At 39.3% G+C, this 20,203-nt stretch overlaps 1 protein-coding gene across 7 annotated transcripts in view; it reads left to right on the top strand.

Annotated features, from left to right (window-relative positions):
- ENOX1 (ecto-NOX disulfide-thiol exchanger 1) overlaps positions 1 to 20,203 on the top strand; it is a 359,770-nt gene that overhangs the window by 281,919 nt on the left and 57,648 nt on the right. For all 7 annotated transcript variants that reach the window (XM_042460210.1, XM_042460212.1, XM_042460215.1 and 4 more), the window contains one exon: positions 17,964 to 18,148. In XM_042460210.1, the coding sequence (XP_042316144.1) occupies positions 17,964 to 18,148 (185 nt within the window). The remainder of the gene's footprint in view (positions 1 to 17,963; positions 18,149 to 20,203) is intronic.

Here is a 20,203-nt window from a genome sequence, read left to right as displayed (position 1 = left end):
TTAGTAGTAATACCAGTGAGACCCATTTTTATTTATCATTAAACTCAGATCCATGCTAATGGACTGGATGACAGCTAATGAACTGAAACATAGTCCCTATAAGACAGAGGTATTGTTGGTGGGGTGATTTGTTGGCACTGATAAGGGGTACGCTGTACTTCTTTGTTTGGGATGCTTGGGATCCATCTCTGTCACGAGAGACACCAGCAGCATGACTTTTGAGTGCTTTCTAATGCAAGGGCATTTGAGAGTGTGTCGCTTGATTGACTTTTATCTTTTGTCTTTTTAATGGATTTGTTTAAAAGGTTTTAATTCTGAAGATAGTTTAATGGCATTGTAACAATAGCTTTTTGTATGATTTTACTTATGCCTTTGTATGTGGTTTTATCTGTTTTCGTTTTAATTCTTGTAAACTGCCATGAATCCCACTTTGGGCTAAAGGCAGGACATAAATGAATTACATTAACAACAGCAATGGTAATATACAACCCCTACAGGGACCCATGCCCTGCTATCCTGTTTTGATTATTGTAATATGTTGCTGAGGCGGCTTGAAAAATGTCTGGAGTTGGTACAGAACGTGACTGCAAGATGTAATGCTTGAAACAACCATACTCTGTCTTCTTCACTGTCTCTGAGACTATTTTCAGGCACAACTCAACATGCTGATTTTGACCTTTAAATCCCTTTATGATATTGAATCTCAGTGCATGGATTGTTGCATCTATCCACCTGAATATATCCATACTTTTGAATGATCATCTCAGGCTCTTTTTAAACATTCCCATCAAGCCCAGGTACGATTGGAGTAGCCTTTTCAGTACTGGCTCCTCATCTGTACAATGCCTTCCCTAAAGAAACCCACATGGTACTGGTTTTCACACCATTTCAGCATCAGATCCCCTCTCGCCCCCTGCTTTTTTGAATTACTGTGCCTCTTAACATTGTTTTTACTCTGTCCATTTAAATAATTATTCTACTCACTGATTTTAATGGCTCCGATTATATCTTTATGTGTGGCATGCTACTGTATTTTATTGTAACACGGGTTTTAAAATGTTTATTGTCACATTCTGTAAGCTAACCAGAGACCTTCCTGTTATGCATACCCTAAAAATAGAATAAACAAGTTAAATTAAGAAGCATAACACGAAGCAGCCCATCAGCAAAACACACCTGATGTTTAGGTAAAGTATGAAATGTCTGCTCAATGAAGCTCCTGTTATCATCTTGCAAAGTTCATCCGATTAGTTCAGCATATCAAAGGACACCATCATACTTCAATTCATCACAGCAATGAAAGGTTTATTAACCTTGCTTTTGTTTTGTTTTGTTTTTTAAAGAAACAAGAAAATAGAACTTTCAAGGAGATATATTTAATAAGGGCTTTGAAAAAATGACTGGCTAACTACAAACTGTATTGAAATGCCTGTGGTGCTTTGATGCCTTTGAACTGCCAGAAAAGCTATTATCTAGATTACATTTTATTATGTTTTCTGGTTTTTCATCCTGATAAGGTTTAATGTGGGATCATTACATATGAGAATAGATTTAATCCTGTTTTCTTAGCAGGCTTTAAGGACACCAAGGGGATTATTTATATAATAAGATGCAAGGTTGCTATGGAAAACTCTATAGCAACCTAACATCTTCACAAAAGCAAGCAGCCACTTGTGACAGCAATCTAAATGTACATTTATTTTAGTGTCATTTTTATCGACACTCTTAGTCTCTCATTTTGACAAGATGCTAAAATATGTTTTTGTGCGTGTGCTTGAGCAGAATTAACAGTGCAGTACTAGTATTAAAACAGTTCATAAAAATATTTGGGAAGAAATGGTATAGTAGTTTAGTTTTCACAAAATAACATTTTAAAGTAATAGAAAAAAGATGTTTGCCTTCACAAGAATTACCATTTTTTACCTTGCAATTGTACATTTTGTAAAGGAGTGTGGCAGAGACTTTGTTAGTTAAAAGTTTATAATACCTGCAATTGTAATATAAAGGGTACACCATGCAATGTAGTGGTTGGGGGGGGGGACTGCCACCCTGAAACTGTTTGAGGTCCACATAGTACCTGCACCACCACTTTAAAGTAATTTAAAAAGTTTGTCCTTTTTCTTCACAAACATTTTTATTATGTACCATGAAGTTTTGCAAAGGAGAGTGATACAACAAATCTTGCATGACAAAATTTTTACACAAAAAAACAGCAACTTAGCACAACAAAACCATGTTTTTGGGATAAGATTTTTGTTGCACTAGATACCTGGGATTTGCGGGGGGGGGGGGATTTTTGTTTGTTTTGTTTTGTTTTTTGCATAGTAAACATTGTAGAACTTGGTTGTTTGGAAATAGTATGTTGTTATTTTTACTGAAAACGTTATAATTCTTATGCAAAAAGAAAAATACATGTATTTTGGTACAGAATATTCCCCCCAGAATACTTTGAGATGTACACATTCTGGATAGTAACTGTACAAAATTCTTGCCAGTGTATTATTATTATTATTGTTCAGGACTATTATTTGAGATTATTTTTATTGTTGGTGTTGTTATTCCTGACTAGGTCTACTGTGTACTGGAGCACCCATTTTTTGGCTAGGAAACAAATAACAAGCAGTATTCTTTTTAAACCTATCCTGTACATACAGCATACTGTAAACTTCTTACTATTACTTCAAGCCTTAGATCAGTAATACCCTTCTGACTGATGAGGTACACAAAAATGGCTGAGCAACCTCCAAAGAATGTCTGAATATTTACATTTTGCCCTTGGCTATTCCTACTGTGCACTTGAATTTGGCTGAATCAGATCACAATTACAGTTTTCTAGTTATGGTAAAATAAAACAATATATTCCATGCACTTACCCTCTTCAAAAATCGAGGTTCAAGAAATAGGTACCAACTGTGTTGATTATGTGGCCCTGAAACATGGCCTGAATTATACAGTGGTGCCTCGGGTTACGAAATTAATTCGTTCCGCCATTCCTTTTGTAACCCGAAAACTCAGCTAGAGTACATCTACTGAATCAGTGCGCCCGAACAGACAGGCCAAAATAAAGCTGCTTTGGGTCAGTTTGGAGGTATGCTGTTTAAATGATGCATGCATCCTAAGAGTCCGGAAGCTGCGCCAAAGCCACGCTCCAGTCCTAAGGATTGGAGCACAGCTTTGGTGCAGCTTCTAGCCTCTTAAGATGCATTTGTCATTTAAATAGCATACTGTACCTCCAAAGTGACCCAAAGCAGCTTCATTTTGACCTGTTTGTTCAGGCCTGGTGAGTCAACACTTAGGTGTTGATGCCACTGATGTCTTCGGTTAACTCTAACTGGGAATAATTATGGGATTCAGCCCCAGATTTCAAATGTCCACTGCACTCACACACACCTTATTAAAGGCCTGCAGTGCAGTGTAGCTAAAAACTATTAGAGTAGCTAAAAGTGAAATGAGAGTGGCTTGCCTTAGGTGACCATGTGAACTCCTGGCTGAAATTCAAAATACATGAGAAAGGGAAATCCATGGTTAGAGCTTTATCATTTCTACCCCTCCTCGTTTTAAACAGCTATAGACAATGACAAAATGAACTGGTGTAGTGGCATGTTGGGGGAGCTTAACCCTATCTGGTACTGTTCTTTCACTCTAATGCACCTCTTGATGCTGTGTCCTCCCTATTAGTAAAAATATACTTTCTCTCTTCATACACCTGTCCCCCTTCTCCCTAACCTGCTTTTTTTAACATCTCACCTACTAAAGCAATATGACGTTCTTGAAAGCTTTCACACATTTTTGTACCTTTTAGCTTTGGTCTAATAAAGGTAAATCTGCTACATGGCTTTTGGACCCCCCCCCCCCCCTTTAAGTCCAGCTGAGGCTTTTTGTATACATTTCCCATGATACTCAAGAGAAATGCCATGCCCAGATGTATCCAGTGATTCAAAGAACAGTTTAGCCTGATGGCAGGGACTGAAACCTAATGCACCCTTCGAGTCTAGGAAAAGCAAAGGTAATAGAAAAATCTCCTACATTAATGCACTAATACATAATGCAGCATAGCTCAAATCTGACTTGCCAGATATCTCAGAAGATATCCCTTCTCTCCCATGCTGATATGCCCCAAATGTGGGCGGACATGGCATCCAGAGGGACCACATTCTCCAAATTGCTCCAGATTTGGCACCATTAAATTGTCCCATATAAAGGTGTCTGATCTCTAGACTTGCTGAATTCCAATATAATAGATTCTGTGAGATTCCACTTTCAGACTAGAGTTCACAATAATTAGTAGAAATAATCTTCATCTTACCACTGGGTTTACAATTACACTGAGGAAACTTTTGGCACTTCAAAGATCTCAGATATTTGATTCTCTGGAGGCTGCCCCAAAAAGGAAATTTAGTATGAAAAAGAGGTGAACACCAGTAAGTCTGCAGTTTGCAGTGGAGATATTCTGCTGCTAGTGTTCAAAAGGGACCGCAACAGGACAAATGTGTGATTAAGCAAAAGTGTTTTTAAAGTGTGAGGGGCTTTTCTGTCATTGGCTGGATATACAAAATCATTACAGTCTGTGAAGAAAACTCAGTTCTCCCACTGTCCCTGTTTTGCTGTGAAGGCCCTTGTGTGGTAGAAGGCAAAGAGAGATTGCAGCTGAAACAGAATAATTTTTCTCCAGCTAGTATAAGCTCCTCATTTTAACAATATGTCCTTTAGCTCTTGACAACCATGTACCCAGCACTTGGTTTGTCTTTCTATCCTGTATGAGAGGGCAAAAGGAGAGAGATGCCAATTTTATAAACACATACAACAGACTTTTCTGAAACTGTATTAACAGTGCAATCTTATGCCTCTTTACTTACTCCCTGATAAGTGTGTTTAGCATTGTAGTCTAAACTAACACTCTGTTTGTAGAGTGTAACAATTGGATCATGGGCAAGAAGAATTAAATGGACTAATAAATAAATTAAATGGCCTTTCTCAATCTTTTTAGCTTGGACAAACCCTTGAAATAATTTCCAGGTGTCAGAGAATCCCTGCATAAAAATTATTATATATACAGATGGAAATAAGATTTTATTTTGAGTCATAAACTGTCACCAAACCCAGGGTTCCAGGAAACCTTAGTTGAGAAATTCTAGACTAGAAACTAGGACTATGGGAGTAGTAAGAATCAGATCTTCAAGCAGTAAACATTTGGACTACATCTTGCACTATCCTCCAAGATGTCTGACCACATTGTGGTTGAGTGAATTTGAGTAGTTGTAGTAAAAAAGGGAACATTTTTCCAAACTCTGGTCAAAATGATCAGTCCAGAATACAGTAATGCAGTTGATCTCAGGCAGACTTGAGCATCGTGCCAGGGTCTAGCATCCCTCCTTATGTTAAATAAATACATACTGAGAAGAGTCTTGCCATTTTTGCCTTTTCTCCTGAAGGTGGTAATAGAAATGAGGAAGAAAAATAGCAGCAAAGCTTTGGTCCACAACATAAAGCTATGTTTGAGATCAGCTCTTGAAACCTGTAAGGATTCTCTACCATCATGACTTAAATTAGTGGATAATTTTGCCTTTATTCTTCAATACGATCTCCATTCAGTCCTTTGTTTGGGTCTTTATACCTTCCTACCCAAAATTAACTCTTTTCTTCACCCCCTCCTTTTATTTTTTATAACTCTCTACCCTGCGCATAAAAAACCCTGGGTGACCTTGGGCAAGTTACACACTCTCAGCCTCAGAGGATGGCAGTGGCAAACCCCCTCTGAAGAAATTTGCCAAGAAAACCCTATGATAGGTTTGCCTTAGGGTCACCATAAGTCAAAAATGACTTGAAGGAACAAACCTTGCTTGTTGCTTAAAAAGTTGCTTGTTGCTGGCTCATTCCATTTTAGGTGATTTAAAAACAATTGGCCCCAAATCCTCCAAAATAACTCTCCTCCAAAGTGACTTTTTGAGCATAGCAAGAACATTACTTTTTACGCTCAGACTAAAAGATTAATGATTCCCCATTGTTATGCTACTTTTAAAAGTGACAAAATTGGTAGTGACCTTACTCCCAAAGTCATTCATTGCAAGTAAAGTCAGTGTAACACATTATTTCTAAGATCTGGTGAGAAGGCTTACACATACACCCAAACTATGGGTTGGATAAAATATAATAAAATCCCACAACATCACCAGTTTGACATGCTTCAGGGTGGTCTGGACAGGTGGTTTTAAAACAGCACCTTGACAAAATCTGCATGGCAAACCATTTTGATACTGGGTCTGTGGGGAGTGTCATATGGAGTTTAAGATAAGGGGGGAATTGTGTCATTCAAAGGGGGAGTGGGAATCCTCAAGGATTTGGATTTGGCTTCAATCTAGAAAAATGGGGCTAGTGACTACATGCCATTTAAATGGTCCAGAAATGCGCCCACGGCAAATGTTTACAGCTCCTTATGACAGCTCCCCTCACAGTTAGAGAGTTATGGGTTTAAGACAACAGAAACATCATAATTAAAACAACATACACTATGAGCATTTATTTTATTTTTATTTTTTGCTTCCTCCATTATTAATCTCCTCATGAGATGGCCCCAAACAGCTCCATTTCTCAGCTGAAGAGAGGCAAAGCACTTTACATTTGATTAATGGCACTTGAGGACTTGAGAAAAACGTTCATGCAATTTCTGGGTAAGAATAAAACATCACCATCTGATGAATTAACCTTTTAAAGAAACTGTTTAAAAATCATGCCAGAAATGTGGGAAATCTTTCCCTCTCTCATTTTTTTAACAAACCGTTGCAAATTATATTAATTATAGAGAGATGAATGTTTCCATACTTTACAAAGATCTTGTTGAGTAATTTTTATTATCCAAAAATGTCTAGCATTCTCCAAATGTAACTTCTATAATGGGAGCACGCCACTGGGGCAGGAAACAAAGACATCAGGGAAAGTAGCATTTTTAAGAGAATTTAAGTGGATTATATAAATCGGCCGTAGAATCATAGAGTGGGAACAGACCGCAAGGGCCATCCAGTCCAACCCTCTGCCATGCAGGAAATCTAAATCAAAGCATCCCCAACAGATGGTAGACATAGTCACAACCCAGTGTTGTGTGTGTGCACGCACATGCCTTCAAGATGCCTGCTGATGTATGGCAACCCCATGAATTACATAGGGTTTTCTTGACCAAGGTATACCCAGAGGTAGTTTTGTCAATTCCTTCTTCTGCAGTACAGCCCACAGCACCTAGTATTTGTTGGTGGTCTCCCATCCAAGTACTAACCAGGACTGACACTTTTTAGCTTTGAAGATCAGACAGGAACTAGTGTCTTTGGGGTAGATGTCTTATATTCAGTCTCATGCATCACCAAGTGTTGGTGGATTGCAAACCCTCCAACATTGTACTGTACAGATGAAAACAAGGAAGTTTATCGCACTGGCCCTAAAATGGGCCCAGTGCATTCTAAAATGTGCACACGTGCGGGCACACACAGAATGTGATGGGGCCAAGAACCCCATTTTATCTCATGCTGGAACGCCACCTTTGCCGCCGGGCGTTCCAATTGCGTCCCCGTTCCATTCTAGAGGGTGCTATTTCTGAGAACACTTTAGAACAGATGTTGGGTGAGACTCAATGGGAGAAGAAAGGAGAGGCCCCAAATTTTAATTTTAAAACATATTCAATTTTCAATTTTTAGAATATTTTAAATTAAAAAAACATTTTTACTCTTTTTAAAATTAAAAAAATCACATCTTACCAAATTTTCATTTTAACCACATGAAACTATGCGCATGTAAATACATTTAGGATGTACATATGATCTTGTAATTTAAAGGTATAGTTTAAATTTTGCTAGTTGTTTATGTCACAACTATTGCATTCAATGAATTATCATTTATTATTAATATTAATTATTAATAACATTAATACAAAAAAGTGGTATGGAAGGAGTTTGATACGGGTGACACCATTAATTACCACACTGGGGTGATGCCAACCCTAGAGATGCCATTGGTATACAATATGTTATTGCTGATGATGGGGTGGGGAGATATTTTCTAAGCAAGCAATTCTTCTCTGCAGTATTGAACCAATTTTAGGGAACTCAGAGATGGAGCATGAATTTAAAATCCATCCAAGGGGGATGTCTGTGTCTGGTTGAGAGATAGCCCAGGGTTCTGAGGGTATTGTAATTCAAAGACAATCTTCTCAAGAAAGTATTGTTTTATTTCCCTCTCCTTTTACAAAGTTCTGTGTATTATCCTTTTGCTGGGAAGCAATTTGCAGTCACAGAACACAGACTTTTTCATATCAAAATGGGTGCAAGTACAGTACTATTCCTACTTCTAACTAGAAAGGACAACACTCCTAATCTTCCTGTCTTTAGCTCAGGTTGTTACCCAGCTGAATTAACAGAGTGCAAAGTACAAAGTCCTTGTACTGCCTTCGCTTTGGCCTCACAGGCCGGCCAAAGTGCACTCATGAAAGCAGAAGGAGAAAATCAGAACATTTTCAAAGCAGATGAAAAGAATGGGACTGCAAAGAAGTAGGCATGGCTTTCCTGCCCTGATCAGGACAGTTGGAAGCAATGGATGTGTGTGTGTTTCAAAAAGCAGATGGTGGGGAAGACCCTGTCTGAAAACATGCTACAACTTAGAGGAGACCAAAAAAAGTCTAGATGCATCAATTGTTTGCTATATACGTTGATACCTTTGAATGATCTGAACAGGATATATCTGTATCTTGTTTAATAATGTCTGGAGTCCAGGGCTGAGGAAAGCATTTTGATTCCCAACCCACACAAGCTTATTTAAACCTGAAATGAACATTTGTAAAGGTCTGATATTATAATTGAAAAGCACGTGACTTGTATTGAATCACACCTAGTATAATAGCGTATTGAATATAAGATTACAGACTGGCAAGGAAATTATTGATGTTTAGAATATGATGGTAAATTTCACATGATGAACTGATCACCAGTATGTTTGGCTTCAGATCTATAATTGCAATTCTTGTAATAATCAGCATGTGTGAAATAGCAGAATGGATAAGTCAGTATAAAAATGATCATGAAATACTAATTAATTCAAAATAATAGCTATCTGTATGAATTAACTGGGGATTTAGGAAAGCATCTTTACTCTCTTTTCTTTTTGTAGTCCCTCATCTTCTATATAGCATTTGTACCTAGACAGGACATCTCTGAACCATTGTTGTACATCATGCGGTACTCATCTTGGCACTGTAGATTGATTGCCTTGTCTGACACCATATTGCGTGACATTATGACACTGTGTCCTTTGTTGACTGCTATTCTATATTACAATGTCATCTTTGCAGTCACTATAAATATTTATGCAGGCTGACTTCTGAACATTTCTTTTTGGCTGTTTTCTCATACTCTGTGTGGTTAACATCTGCTCAGTCTTTCTTTCTCACCAAGTTTTGGTATAACACTTGCAAATATTATTTTACTGTTGTTTGTGTGTTCTGATGTTCTAATGTGCATACATGGCTATTCATAGATGGAAACCATTAAATGAAGTATTAAATCTGGATGGTCTCTCTACTATCTCATGAATAATTCAGTGGCAGAGTCCTAGTTCTGTGGCTCACACCAAAGATTCAGATTCATACCTGCTCATGTACTTCCCATGGGCTTATCAAATAACTGCAGATCAATGCGGCTATTTGATATGCACCACTATGATGTCTCAGCCTGTCCCTTGAGTAAAACTGGTAAATGTCACATTAAAACACCCTGATGCGTGCCCTTTTACTACTAATCTCCTCTGTGAGTGAGTCAGTCAATCTTCTCCTCATTCCTGCAGCCCTAAAATTAAGCCCTTGTGAAATTGTGTATGCCAAATGAATTGGAATAGTGGAGAATAATGCTCTTTAAAATATTTTGATTCCCACAGGGTAACCTGTGTTAGCTATATGTTCCTATTAGTATGACTTTCCTACCATCACTGGTTACAATATTCACAGTCTTTTCTCATCTTCTGATTTATATATTTTTTTTCTGAAAGTGATATGAAAGAGTCTCAAACATATCTTCCTATGATACTTGTACAGTCTCTAGATTCTGGGGAATTCCATGCCATGATTTTTTCCATCAAGATATGATGGTAACCAACCCCCTCTTCCTGTGTATTTCTTTTTTTTCTTTTTCTTTTTAATAAGAAACCTTATTGACTATACTTAAGTAAAGGTAGTCCCTTGACATGAATGTCTAGTCGTAACAGACTGTAGGGAGTGGTTCTTATCTCCGTTTCTAAGCCAAAGAGCCAGCGTTGTCTGAGGACTGCTCTGGTGGTAATGTGGCCAGCATGCCTGCACCGGAAGTGGTTATCTTCCCACTGAGAAGTGGCACCTATTTATTTACTTGCATTTGAATGCTTTCGAACTGCTAGGTTGGTAGAAGCTGAGACTAGTGACAGGAACTCACCCCATCATGCACACTCGGGCCTCGAACTGCCAACCTTCTGATCTTCCAATCATCAGAATTTTTTTTTATTGTTTTAAATGTATATACAGAAAAAAACATAACAACTATTCATACATAATAGGAGGAGGGAAAAAAGAAGGGGGTGAAGGGAGGAAGAAACAACAGGAGGGGAGAGGAAAGGGGAATAAGAGGGGAAGGGAAAAATACATATTTACTTAATAGTACCACTATGAACCTATTTTTAAAAATAAAGGCCCATTACACACGGGCTTAAAAGTACACGTGGAGCGCATACTAGGGTTAATACGGGGCAGTGCTTCTGCACAAGGCCGCCGTCATCGATACGTTGTGACGTATTGGGGTCGCAGCAGGGCGCCTAGGGCGCCCTTTCTGCAACCCCGGAAGGAGCTCCGTTTCGGAGCTCCTTCCTGGTTTGGTCCGCTGGGCGCAGCCTTCAGACAGCTGCGCCCAGCGGACCAAAGGAGAAAGGGGCCAAACGGCCCCTTTCTCCTTCTCCCCGCCACCACAGGGTGTCCTTGGGGCTTGAAGCCCCAAGGACACCCCTTTCCAGGCTGCGGGGAAGGGGCCTTTTGCCGCTTCCCCACAGCCCGGAAAGCAGCGGATCAGGGCTTCAGCGGCTGCCGCTCTGGCCGCTGAGGCCCCGATCTGGCGGGAAAAGGTGTGCCTACAGGCCGCCCCTAAGGGGCGGTCTATAACGGGCCAAAATAAAATCTAAGTAAGACATACTACTATCTAATCGTAATTTAGTATACAGTAGGCCTGTCAAACCATAACAGTAACTAAATGGAATAGTAAGTAATTTATTCCTTAAATCTTGGACATTCGGGACTTCAGCTCTCATCTTTAGATACCTGTATTGTCACATAGTTGCCATATATTTTTCCACTACCATCCATTTATTTTCGTATTCTTGAATTGTTTTCCCTGCTGCATACATAGATAACCTATCCATATTCCAGAATTCAAGAAGTTTAAATTTCCATTCTTCTATAGAAGGAATTGTACTAGATTTCCAGTATTTAGCCAGGACTATTTGAGCTGTAGAGATCATGTACAAAACCAAACTCATTTTATTCTGATTCAGTTTAGAATGAATCATATCTACTATATTTAATAGAAATAACTCTGGTAAGAGGAAGATGCTTACTTGTAATGTTTTCTGCATTTCTTTGTGTATGCTTCGCCAGAATTTTTTAATTAGGGTACATTGCCACCAACTGTGGTACATGGTGCCTATTTTATCTTTACATTTCCAGCATTTACCGTCATGATACTTAGACATCTTAGAGAGCCGTGAGGATGTTAAATACCATCTGTGGAATGCCTTTAAGTAGTTTTCTATTAATGTGTTGCATTTGGTGAACTTTTGGTTAATTTTCCATGTACATTCCCACATATCTAGGGGTATTGGTTTTCCTAAAATCCAATTCTCTATCTCCCTCCCACCTTAAAATAGCATTAAAAACAATAATTCCCAACTGGAGAGTGAAAATTCCAAGGAGGTCAATTTGGCAATGCCTGCCTGAAGAGATCCGTTTTTATTGCCTTCTTAAAGGCCTCCAAAGATGTTATACTGTATGTCGGATCTCTTCTGGCAGTTCATTCCAGGTGAAAGTGTTATCCACGTATCAGATCCATGTTATGGGCTTTTTTTGGTGCTGTTTTGTTGATGCTGAACAAGGACCTCCACCTCCTAATAGCTGGTGATCTAGAATCTAGTTTTCTTTCTGAGGTGGTAAACCTGTGTCGAGATTGTATAAATCGGTAAAGGAGATGGCGTATCAAAGACTTCAATGCTGTGGCATACAAACCAACAAACAAACAATATAGAAAACTTGATATCAAAGAGGAGTCACATCTTTTATACAAGAAACACTGAATACAGTTGGACCTCCTTATCCACAGATTCTGTATCCACAAACCCAACCATCCACAGTTTGAAAGTTTTTCAAAAACATATAAATTCCAAAAAGCAAACCTTAATTTTGCCATTTTATATAAGGGAGACCATTTTATTATGTCATTGTATATAATGGGACTTGAGCATCCACTGATTTTGGTTTCCAAGGGGAGTCCTGGAACCAAACCACAGAGGATACCAAGGGCCAATCCAGTACACACTTATTTGGCAGGTGGCTTTCCTGAGCACAGCTGCCTCTGAATAATTATGTTGAGAACTGGGACTTGACCTTTTTTTGGCTAATATATGAAAGTATGAATGCTGCACTGTATGGAACCAAATGATTGATCCATATCTATGTCACAACTGTCTGTTTGTGTTATTGTGTATACTGGCTGGTAGAAAAGGGATTTTTTTAAAATTGCATGATAGTTTTAGGTGGAGGTACCCAGGATTACTGGATCAGGGATTAACAGCATATCCACTACAGTACTACTAAACTAAACCCTTATTCATGGTAGGGGAAGTGTAGAAGATGCAAAGAGATAAGTAATGAATATTCCCCCATAAATTTATTTAATATGGAAAATAGGTTTATTTAACACAGAAAAACAAATTTTATAGGGTATTGATTAGGTTTAATAGCACATCCAGGGAAGAAACACAGAACAGATGGAGCAAACATGTTGACCTATTGATCAGGGAGGCTTGATCAAGGGTGGGAGGTCCTTTAGACTGTTGGCTTATTTCTTAGTTGAACTAGGTCAAGCAAAGGAAAGGAGTAGCCTTTAGGGACAGACAGAAAGTAGTTTTACTAAGGATATGAGGCATAAATATTAATACTACCCTGTAAACATATGTTTTGTCCGCCTCTGGAAGTGGCTCGAATGAGGAAAAAGCCTAGAGCAGGGTGGGCAACTGCTGTGGGCTATGGACCATATTGTTTCACTCCCATAAAAAAGTGATGCACCTACCCACTGCACTCAACCTGCAGACAAAAAACAAAACAAAACACAACTCCTCTCAACTCTTTGGCATTGTGTGGTATGATTTTGCTATATTTTGGGCTCCCTTGGGCCACATTATGCCCCGGAGATGCATTTTTAATAACAGGAAGTGACCTAGAAGAAATTTTCTGTTCAATTCCTATTTTTTCAAAAGCTCTATCTGTGGCCTAATATGCCCCAGAGATGGCCAAAAATGTGGCAGAAATGCCCCTGTGCCTGCTATAGGACATGTGATGGCACATTTTTAAAGTTTGGGGGCCCAGGGAGTCACTAACCAGGTATGGGGACTGCTTGTGGCCCATGGCTGCGCTTGGCCCACTCCAACAATCTTTTTTGTTCTATGGCCATTGTTTCCTGGGCTGTCCTGAGTAGACGTTAGAAGCAATGTCTCAAGATTGTTTCTGTACCTCTTTCCCTCCTCTATCTTTTCTCTCAGGTATTATCCTTGGATAGTTTAACCTTCCTACCAGCAGCCTATGATCTGAGCAGTTGGGGGAGGCTTCATCCCACAATAACTGGATTGACTATCCCTCCTGCATCAGCTTCCAATGACCTTTTCCTTCCCTTCCAAGCCTTACTATTAAGCTTTCCCAATTTGTCAGTCAGTAGAAGACTTGATTAACAAATATAGTATATATTTAACCTTCCTGCTTTACATGGAGAGACAGATGTTTTTCCAGTATGTTCAGTCAACTTTTGAAGTTCATACCATCTATAAATATAACTATATTGCTCGTGTCAAACAGCAATTAAAGATTCCATAACACTGAATATGAAAATTATATAATCAGTAGTGCAAATCAATAATTTGCCCTTTGTTACAAATGCACAAGAGTGGGTTGTGGTTATGAATTTAATTAAAGCTACTTCACAATGATATGATTTTATCACAGTCCTAGAATAAATTCTGTCAAATATTTGCTAAGCCAAGCAGCCCTTGTTCTTACTAGATGAGGTAAGAAGAAAGTTAGCCCACTGGATTATAATGATGTCCCCAAAATGCTAGATAATGCACTTTCCATCCCTGTCTATATTTATGCTCAAATAATTTATTTAAATAATGTTGCTTTATAGCTTCCTGCATTTTGCTACACAAATTTCAGTCTACACTGCAGACGGTGCAATTCATTTGCTAAATGTAATTTCCATCCCTGCATACTAATCGATTTCTCCACAAACACCTGCTATCAGTTATGATAATAAAACTGCCATTCTAAATTGAAAAGGGGCCAAATGGAGCTTCCTAAGGAAATGACTTAAGTGTCTTTCAGTGCTACTAATGCAGTAATGCTTCTGTAGTGCCAACACGTTTCCAAGCATTTGCATTTCATATCATTTTGTTCTGTTTTATCTATCTAAAGATAATCTGAAGGCTGGGACCAGGGGGAATCCATAGGGGAAATCTCCCATTGCGGGGGGGGGGGAGGTGTCACATTCTAGGCCTTATATAGATGAGATTCTAAAGCTTAAAGGGATCAAGGGGTTATGAGAAGAGGGCAAATGGCGTTGTCCTAAATGTATGGGTTTTGTTATAAATATCTCATTAGAATTAATATGCACATCATGAAATTTAACATTCTAGACTCATATTATTATATCTGTACTCAGCCTTCTTTATCTGCATTCTGCCTCCATGGGTTCAGCCATCCAGTTTGATAGTACAGTCATCCCTCCATATTTGCGGCTTTGATATTTGCAGATTTGATTATTCACGGATTTCATTAATATGTTCTCTCTAGGACTGTCTAGGTCCTCCAGTGCAACTCTGTGGTCAACTTTAACTAAAGGTTGCACTGAAAGACCGTTTGTAGCTACTCCAGTGCCATTCTATGGTCAGTGTATGTTGGACATTGACCACAGAGTTGCACTGGAGGAGCTAGAGATTCCTAGAGAGGTGTCCTCTCCGGTAAAAACATGGTGTTTTTGTTATTTGCAGTTTTTCCATATTCACGGGGGTCTTGTTCCCCTAACCCTAGCAAATATGGAGGGACAACTGTATTCACACACCTTGATCAAACCTTGATTTTGCTATTTTATATAAGGAATCTCATTTTACTACCCCACTGTATATAATGGAACTTGAGTACCCATGGATTTTGGTAACTATGGGGAGTCCTGAACCAAAATCCAATGGATACCAAAGTCCCAATGCATACCCAGATTGGTTTTGAACTTGTATTTCTTAAAATCAGCTTCTTCCTAATCCACAAAATGAGCTGTTTTTGAGAAGCAGTAGAATTTCAAAATACATTTGTAATTGTACATGGATGTCTGTACAGGTACAGTAGTTCTGAATTATCAAATGGGCCAGAGAATTATGTTGTGTGTAGAACTGAAACTGCAACATGGAAGAAATGGCATAACATGGGGATTTGGCCATTACAACACCTGCATGTCCTCTGATGTTACCTCTGGAGGATGTGAATGCTGTGCTCTAAGAATGCTAGTGCCTGTGCACTGTGCAGAGTCACACTGCAAGCTGCATTATTCATATGTGGCATTCATATCCATGCCCATGGTTCAACAACTTCCCATAGTTTGCCTTCACGTACTCCTACCTACTCCCATAGTGGTTGAAGCAAGGGACAGAACAAGATTATGTAGGTCTGTTGTTCTTCCAGCAGCTCCATAAAATAAGCCTGCCACCCCAGAGAAGAGCCTGAGCTTTACATTTCTAAAAATGAATTGGATTTAAACTAAAGCATATATAGATCCATTGAGAGCAATGTAACCTTACTGTTTTGATAGTGTTTTCCTGCATGGCAAGGGGTTTGACTGGATGACGACTCTGATATTCTATGACTAACCTGAGTCCCATTTATTTCAGAGGGCCTACTTTAAGTATGGCTCATACTAATATTTATTTGTATTATTTTTACCTATTGTTATTACCTCTGATGTGAATAACTTAATTCACTACAGCATTTGAATCTTCTTGGTATATTAAAATTTTTGGAAAAACATGTCAAAGTTAACATCTAGCTATGTGTCTTCTTGTTTTCCTTTCTTCTTTTTTAAATTAGAAGCCCCCTTTTAAGGTCTTTAAGACAAAAAACTAGAACTTGGAATGGTTTTACAAAGTAATGTAAGCTCATCTTTAAATTAAGGTGGAGTTCAAAACATTTGGTGGTGCAGTGGCTAAATGCCTGTACTGCAGCCACTCACTCACAAACTGCAAGGTTGCGAGTTCAATACAAGCAAAGGGCTGAAGCTCGACTTAGTCTTGTGTCCTTCTGAGGTCACTAAAATGAGTACTCAGCTTCTTGGGGGGCAATTGGCTTACACATTGTAAACCACTTAGGGAGTGCACTGATAAGCGGTATAGAAATGTACTTGCTATTGCTATTGCTACTTATTATGAGAATAGCAAAATCCCAAATCAGGTTTGAAAACAAAGAACTTCGATTGCTTTTATTTTATTTTATTTTATTATTTTATTTTATTTGCCTTTATTTTAGAAAGGAATATAAGATTGCCTGTTCTATGGGTTATTCTATGACTGATTTTATAATTAGTCCAGTAAATGAGGATTATGAAGACTTCCTTACTCCTCCAGGTCTAGCATTGGAAATAGGTCTTTATTTTGTAAAATCAAGGTATAGTTATACTGAAGTGGCATGTCAATTTAATGGGAAGAAAATGAAGAGGGCAGAGAGTTTTCATGTGTTATGTTTTCTTAGGTAGATACAGTTTCTTTGGAGGAAAAAAGTATGTACTTTGTAGTATCATTTGATATGTGACAGAAGTGCCCTTGCTTCTCAAATTAACACTGATCAGGTCTTACACTGCACTTCAGAAGACATAGAACAAGCTTTTATGTAACAGTGGGAGAGACCTCCAAGGTCTGGCTTCTGTTTCACTAGCTGAATTGACTTGTTTAGAATTAGTAGAGAATTTTTCTTCAATTTAGATCATCTTTTCCCCAGAGCTTTTTACTTGGCTCGGAAACTTCCTTGGTGGCCATTTGTTTTGTTTACTCTATCCTTTTTGCATCCAGAACTCTCCCACTCCATTCAGACATCATGTCATCATAGTTAAGGAAGCTTTGAGGCTGGTTTGTAAACTCTGTGTTGTATTAACTATAAATTGAGATGCTATTTGAATGCCCTTGCTGCACCAACTAAGGGATTAAGAGTATATGAAGTTGAACTATGGGAGTGGAAATCAGTATATGAAGGTGAGTGGTAAAAACAAAAAAAATGAAATCCGTCCAATACCTCCAAAAGCCATGGTTTATGTTTGAGAGCTCAAACCAGGATTATTTGGGTTCTATACTATTTGCTAGCACAAATTATGTTTACTTTGTGATTCCAGAATTGAACCTGTGCCTTGTTGTGCTAAATTGGCTTTTGTAAGATTATCTGCTAGAGTACCAAGCAAAGGAATTTCTGTAGAAGGTTGGTCTAGGTAGACGATTGCTGTTCTGTTAGAGAAGCAACATACTAAAAGTGTTCCCAAGGGAGCAACCACTTTAATTTTTTCTATTAGAAGCAGCTGCCACACAGAGATGTCTTATTTGTTCTGTTTAACCCAGCATGTTATCTGCTGCATGTGTTTCCCTTCATATTAATTACCAGACTGTTTTCCTTCTCTCAGCATTAGTTGCTCAAGCATATGCACTTAAGGAGGAAAACGACAGCCTCCGGTGGCAACTGGATGCGTACCGAAATGAGGTGGAACTCCTAAAGCAGGAGAAAGGGCAACTGTTTCGAACTGAAGAAAGCCTGACCAAGGACCAACAGCTGCAGTTCTTGCAGCAAACATTACAAGGCATGCAGCAGGTAGTACTATTCAAATTGTCATACTGTGCTGTACATCTTGACCACTTAAAGTTGTTATTGTGCAAGTGTGTTCCCTTCCTCCCTCTCTCCTTTTCCACTCCTGTTTTATCATGAGATAGTCTTTGGTGAAGGGGCACAAAGGAAAGAAGCACATTGTGTTTTATTGGCCACAGGTCCATGGATGAAGAAGAATCATAGGTTAGTGCTATGGTTTAGGAGATTACTACTTGTGGTTTTTAAACCATGATTAGATCTGGAAAAAGAGCAGCTTTAGCGATATATACCTCTCACCACATGACCTCCAACTTGTAGCTGCTGTTTTCCCCAACCATGATTAGGGTTTCCCTTTTCATTCACAAGGGGAACCTGTAAATGAGCTCCCATATGCAAGCCCCTAGGTGCAAGCCCTTGGGTGCGAAACATCACTGCCAGGGCAGTCATATTACTTGCAGTCATGGGGTGTGAGTATCCACTCCTCTTCCCCCTCACTATTTCCAACCAACCTGATTACCTTTCCCCCTTATTTCTTCTCTTTAAAAAAGCAAAACAAATTAAATCATAATAGAGAAGCTCCAAAATTATGTGGAAAAAGTGGGGGGGGGGATTTAAAAATTAAAAATGAAAGACATGATGGGTAGGGCAAAGGCATGGGTTAAGCAGGTGTCAGAAGACAGCACGATGGCAGCAGTTGCGTGATTGTGAAGATGTGTGGTGATGCGGTGAGTACAAGCAGGTACAATTCCTGACAAGTGTGACTGCAGTGCAGTAAAGCCTTAAAATACAATACTTCATGTAGCAGATGCTGGGCAAATTGCTAGTATAGAAGGAAGCAGCCTGGTGTCCTCCTGATGCCTTGGATTGTGACCCACATAAGCCCCAAATGGTAGTCTGGCTGGAAAGGGCTGTTAAGCATTGTGATTCAAAGATATATAGCTTGCCAGTGAACATAGCTTGCCACTTGTGCTGCCCTAATATTTCCTGTTAAGGGATCTTTGACAGGTTACATACCGCCGGATTGCGGCGGTCTCCCGCCGCCACTTGCGTCTGGGAGCCGCAGCGGCCAAACCGCGCAACTCCCGGATGTTCCGAGGAAGGAGCGCGGAAATCACCTTCCTGAGCCCCGGAAAAGACGTCGCGAGGCACTAGTCACGCACTCACGGTGTCACTTCCAGGGCACGACGTGCGGACGCACAGCGTCCGCTACATCAATATGGCAGCAGCCGTGTGGAACAGCCGCCGCCATTTGTCACGGACTCTGTCCATGATAGGGTAAGGGGCATCTGGAAGAGACGCCCCTTTTTCAAAATGGGACGTCCTAAGGACATCCCTTATGGCGGTGTGTAACCCGCCTTAGAGAACATGCAACAGTCCTTACCTGTCTATGATGGGACTGTGTGTTTTCAAAGCTTCACAGAGCAAGAAAACACTGAATAAGCACTGTGCCAGAAATAAACTAAGATAGTTGGTGGCGTGAGTATTTTATTAAATTCTGTATACTAGCATTAAGGTGTAAGTATTTCAAGTATACATGAACTAAACTCCTGCCATGCCATCTATCTAATATGAAGATGGCAACTTTCCCCATGCCAATATGCCAGGGACCGGTGTCATTTCTGAGTCCATAAACTACAGTTTTCTTTCCTTCATGGAGACTCTCCAAAGAACAGCAACTGATGACTTCTGGGCACCCACTGGTCCATGGACCATCGCTCTGAGCACCACTGGTGTTCAGAACACAACACTATGTACCCCTTATTGGAAGAAAGCTGGAATATAAATAAAATTTTAAAAATTAAAAATGTGTATTGCTCATCATTGTTGGTATGACCAGTACTAACCAATGGATCCTCATGTGTTTGTATAAGCAGATTCTTTGTGTCAGTTTCAACTACAGAGCCTGGGTTGCTAAGGAAGGGAAGAATTAATTTCCGAGCAGTAAAATGTAAGAATAGAAGAAAATGTGATTTCCCTGCAATTAAATTGCTGGTTAGATAAAGATGTTTCAGTACCTCTGCAATTTTAATTCCTCTGCGAGTACTGGGGGGGGGGGGGGGG

The sequence above is a fragment of the Sceloporus undulatus genome, chromosome 3 (assembly GCF_019175285.1).
Source record: "Sceloporus undulatus isolate JIND9_A2432 ecotype Alabama chromosome 3, SceUnd_v1.1, whole genome shotgun sequence".
Classification (NCBI taxonomy): domain Eukaryota; kingdom Metazoa; phylum Chordata; class Lepidosauria; order Squamata; family Phrynosomatidae; genus Sceloporus; species Sceloporus undulatus.
This window is presented reverse-complemented; position numbering and strand designations above follow the sequence as displayed.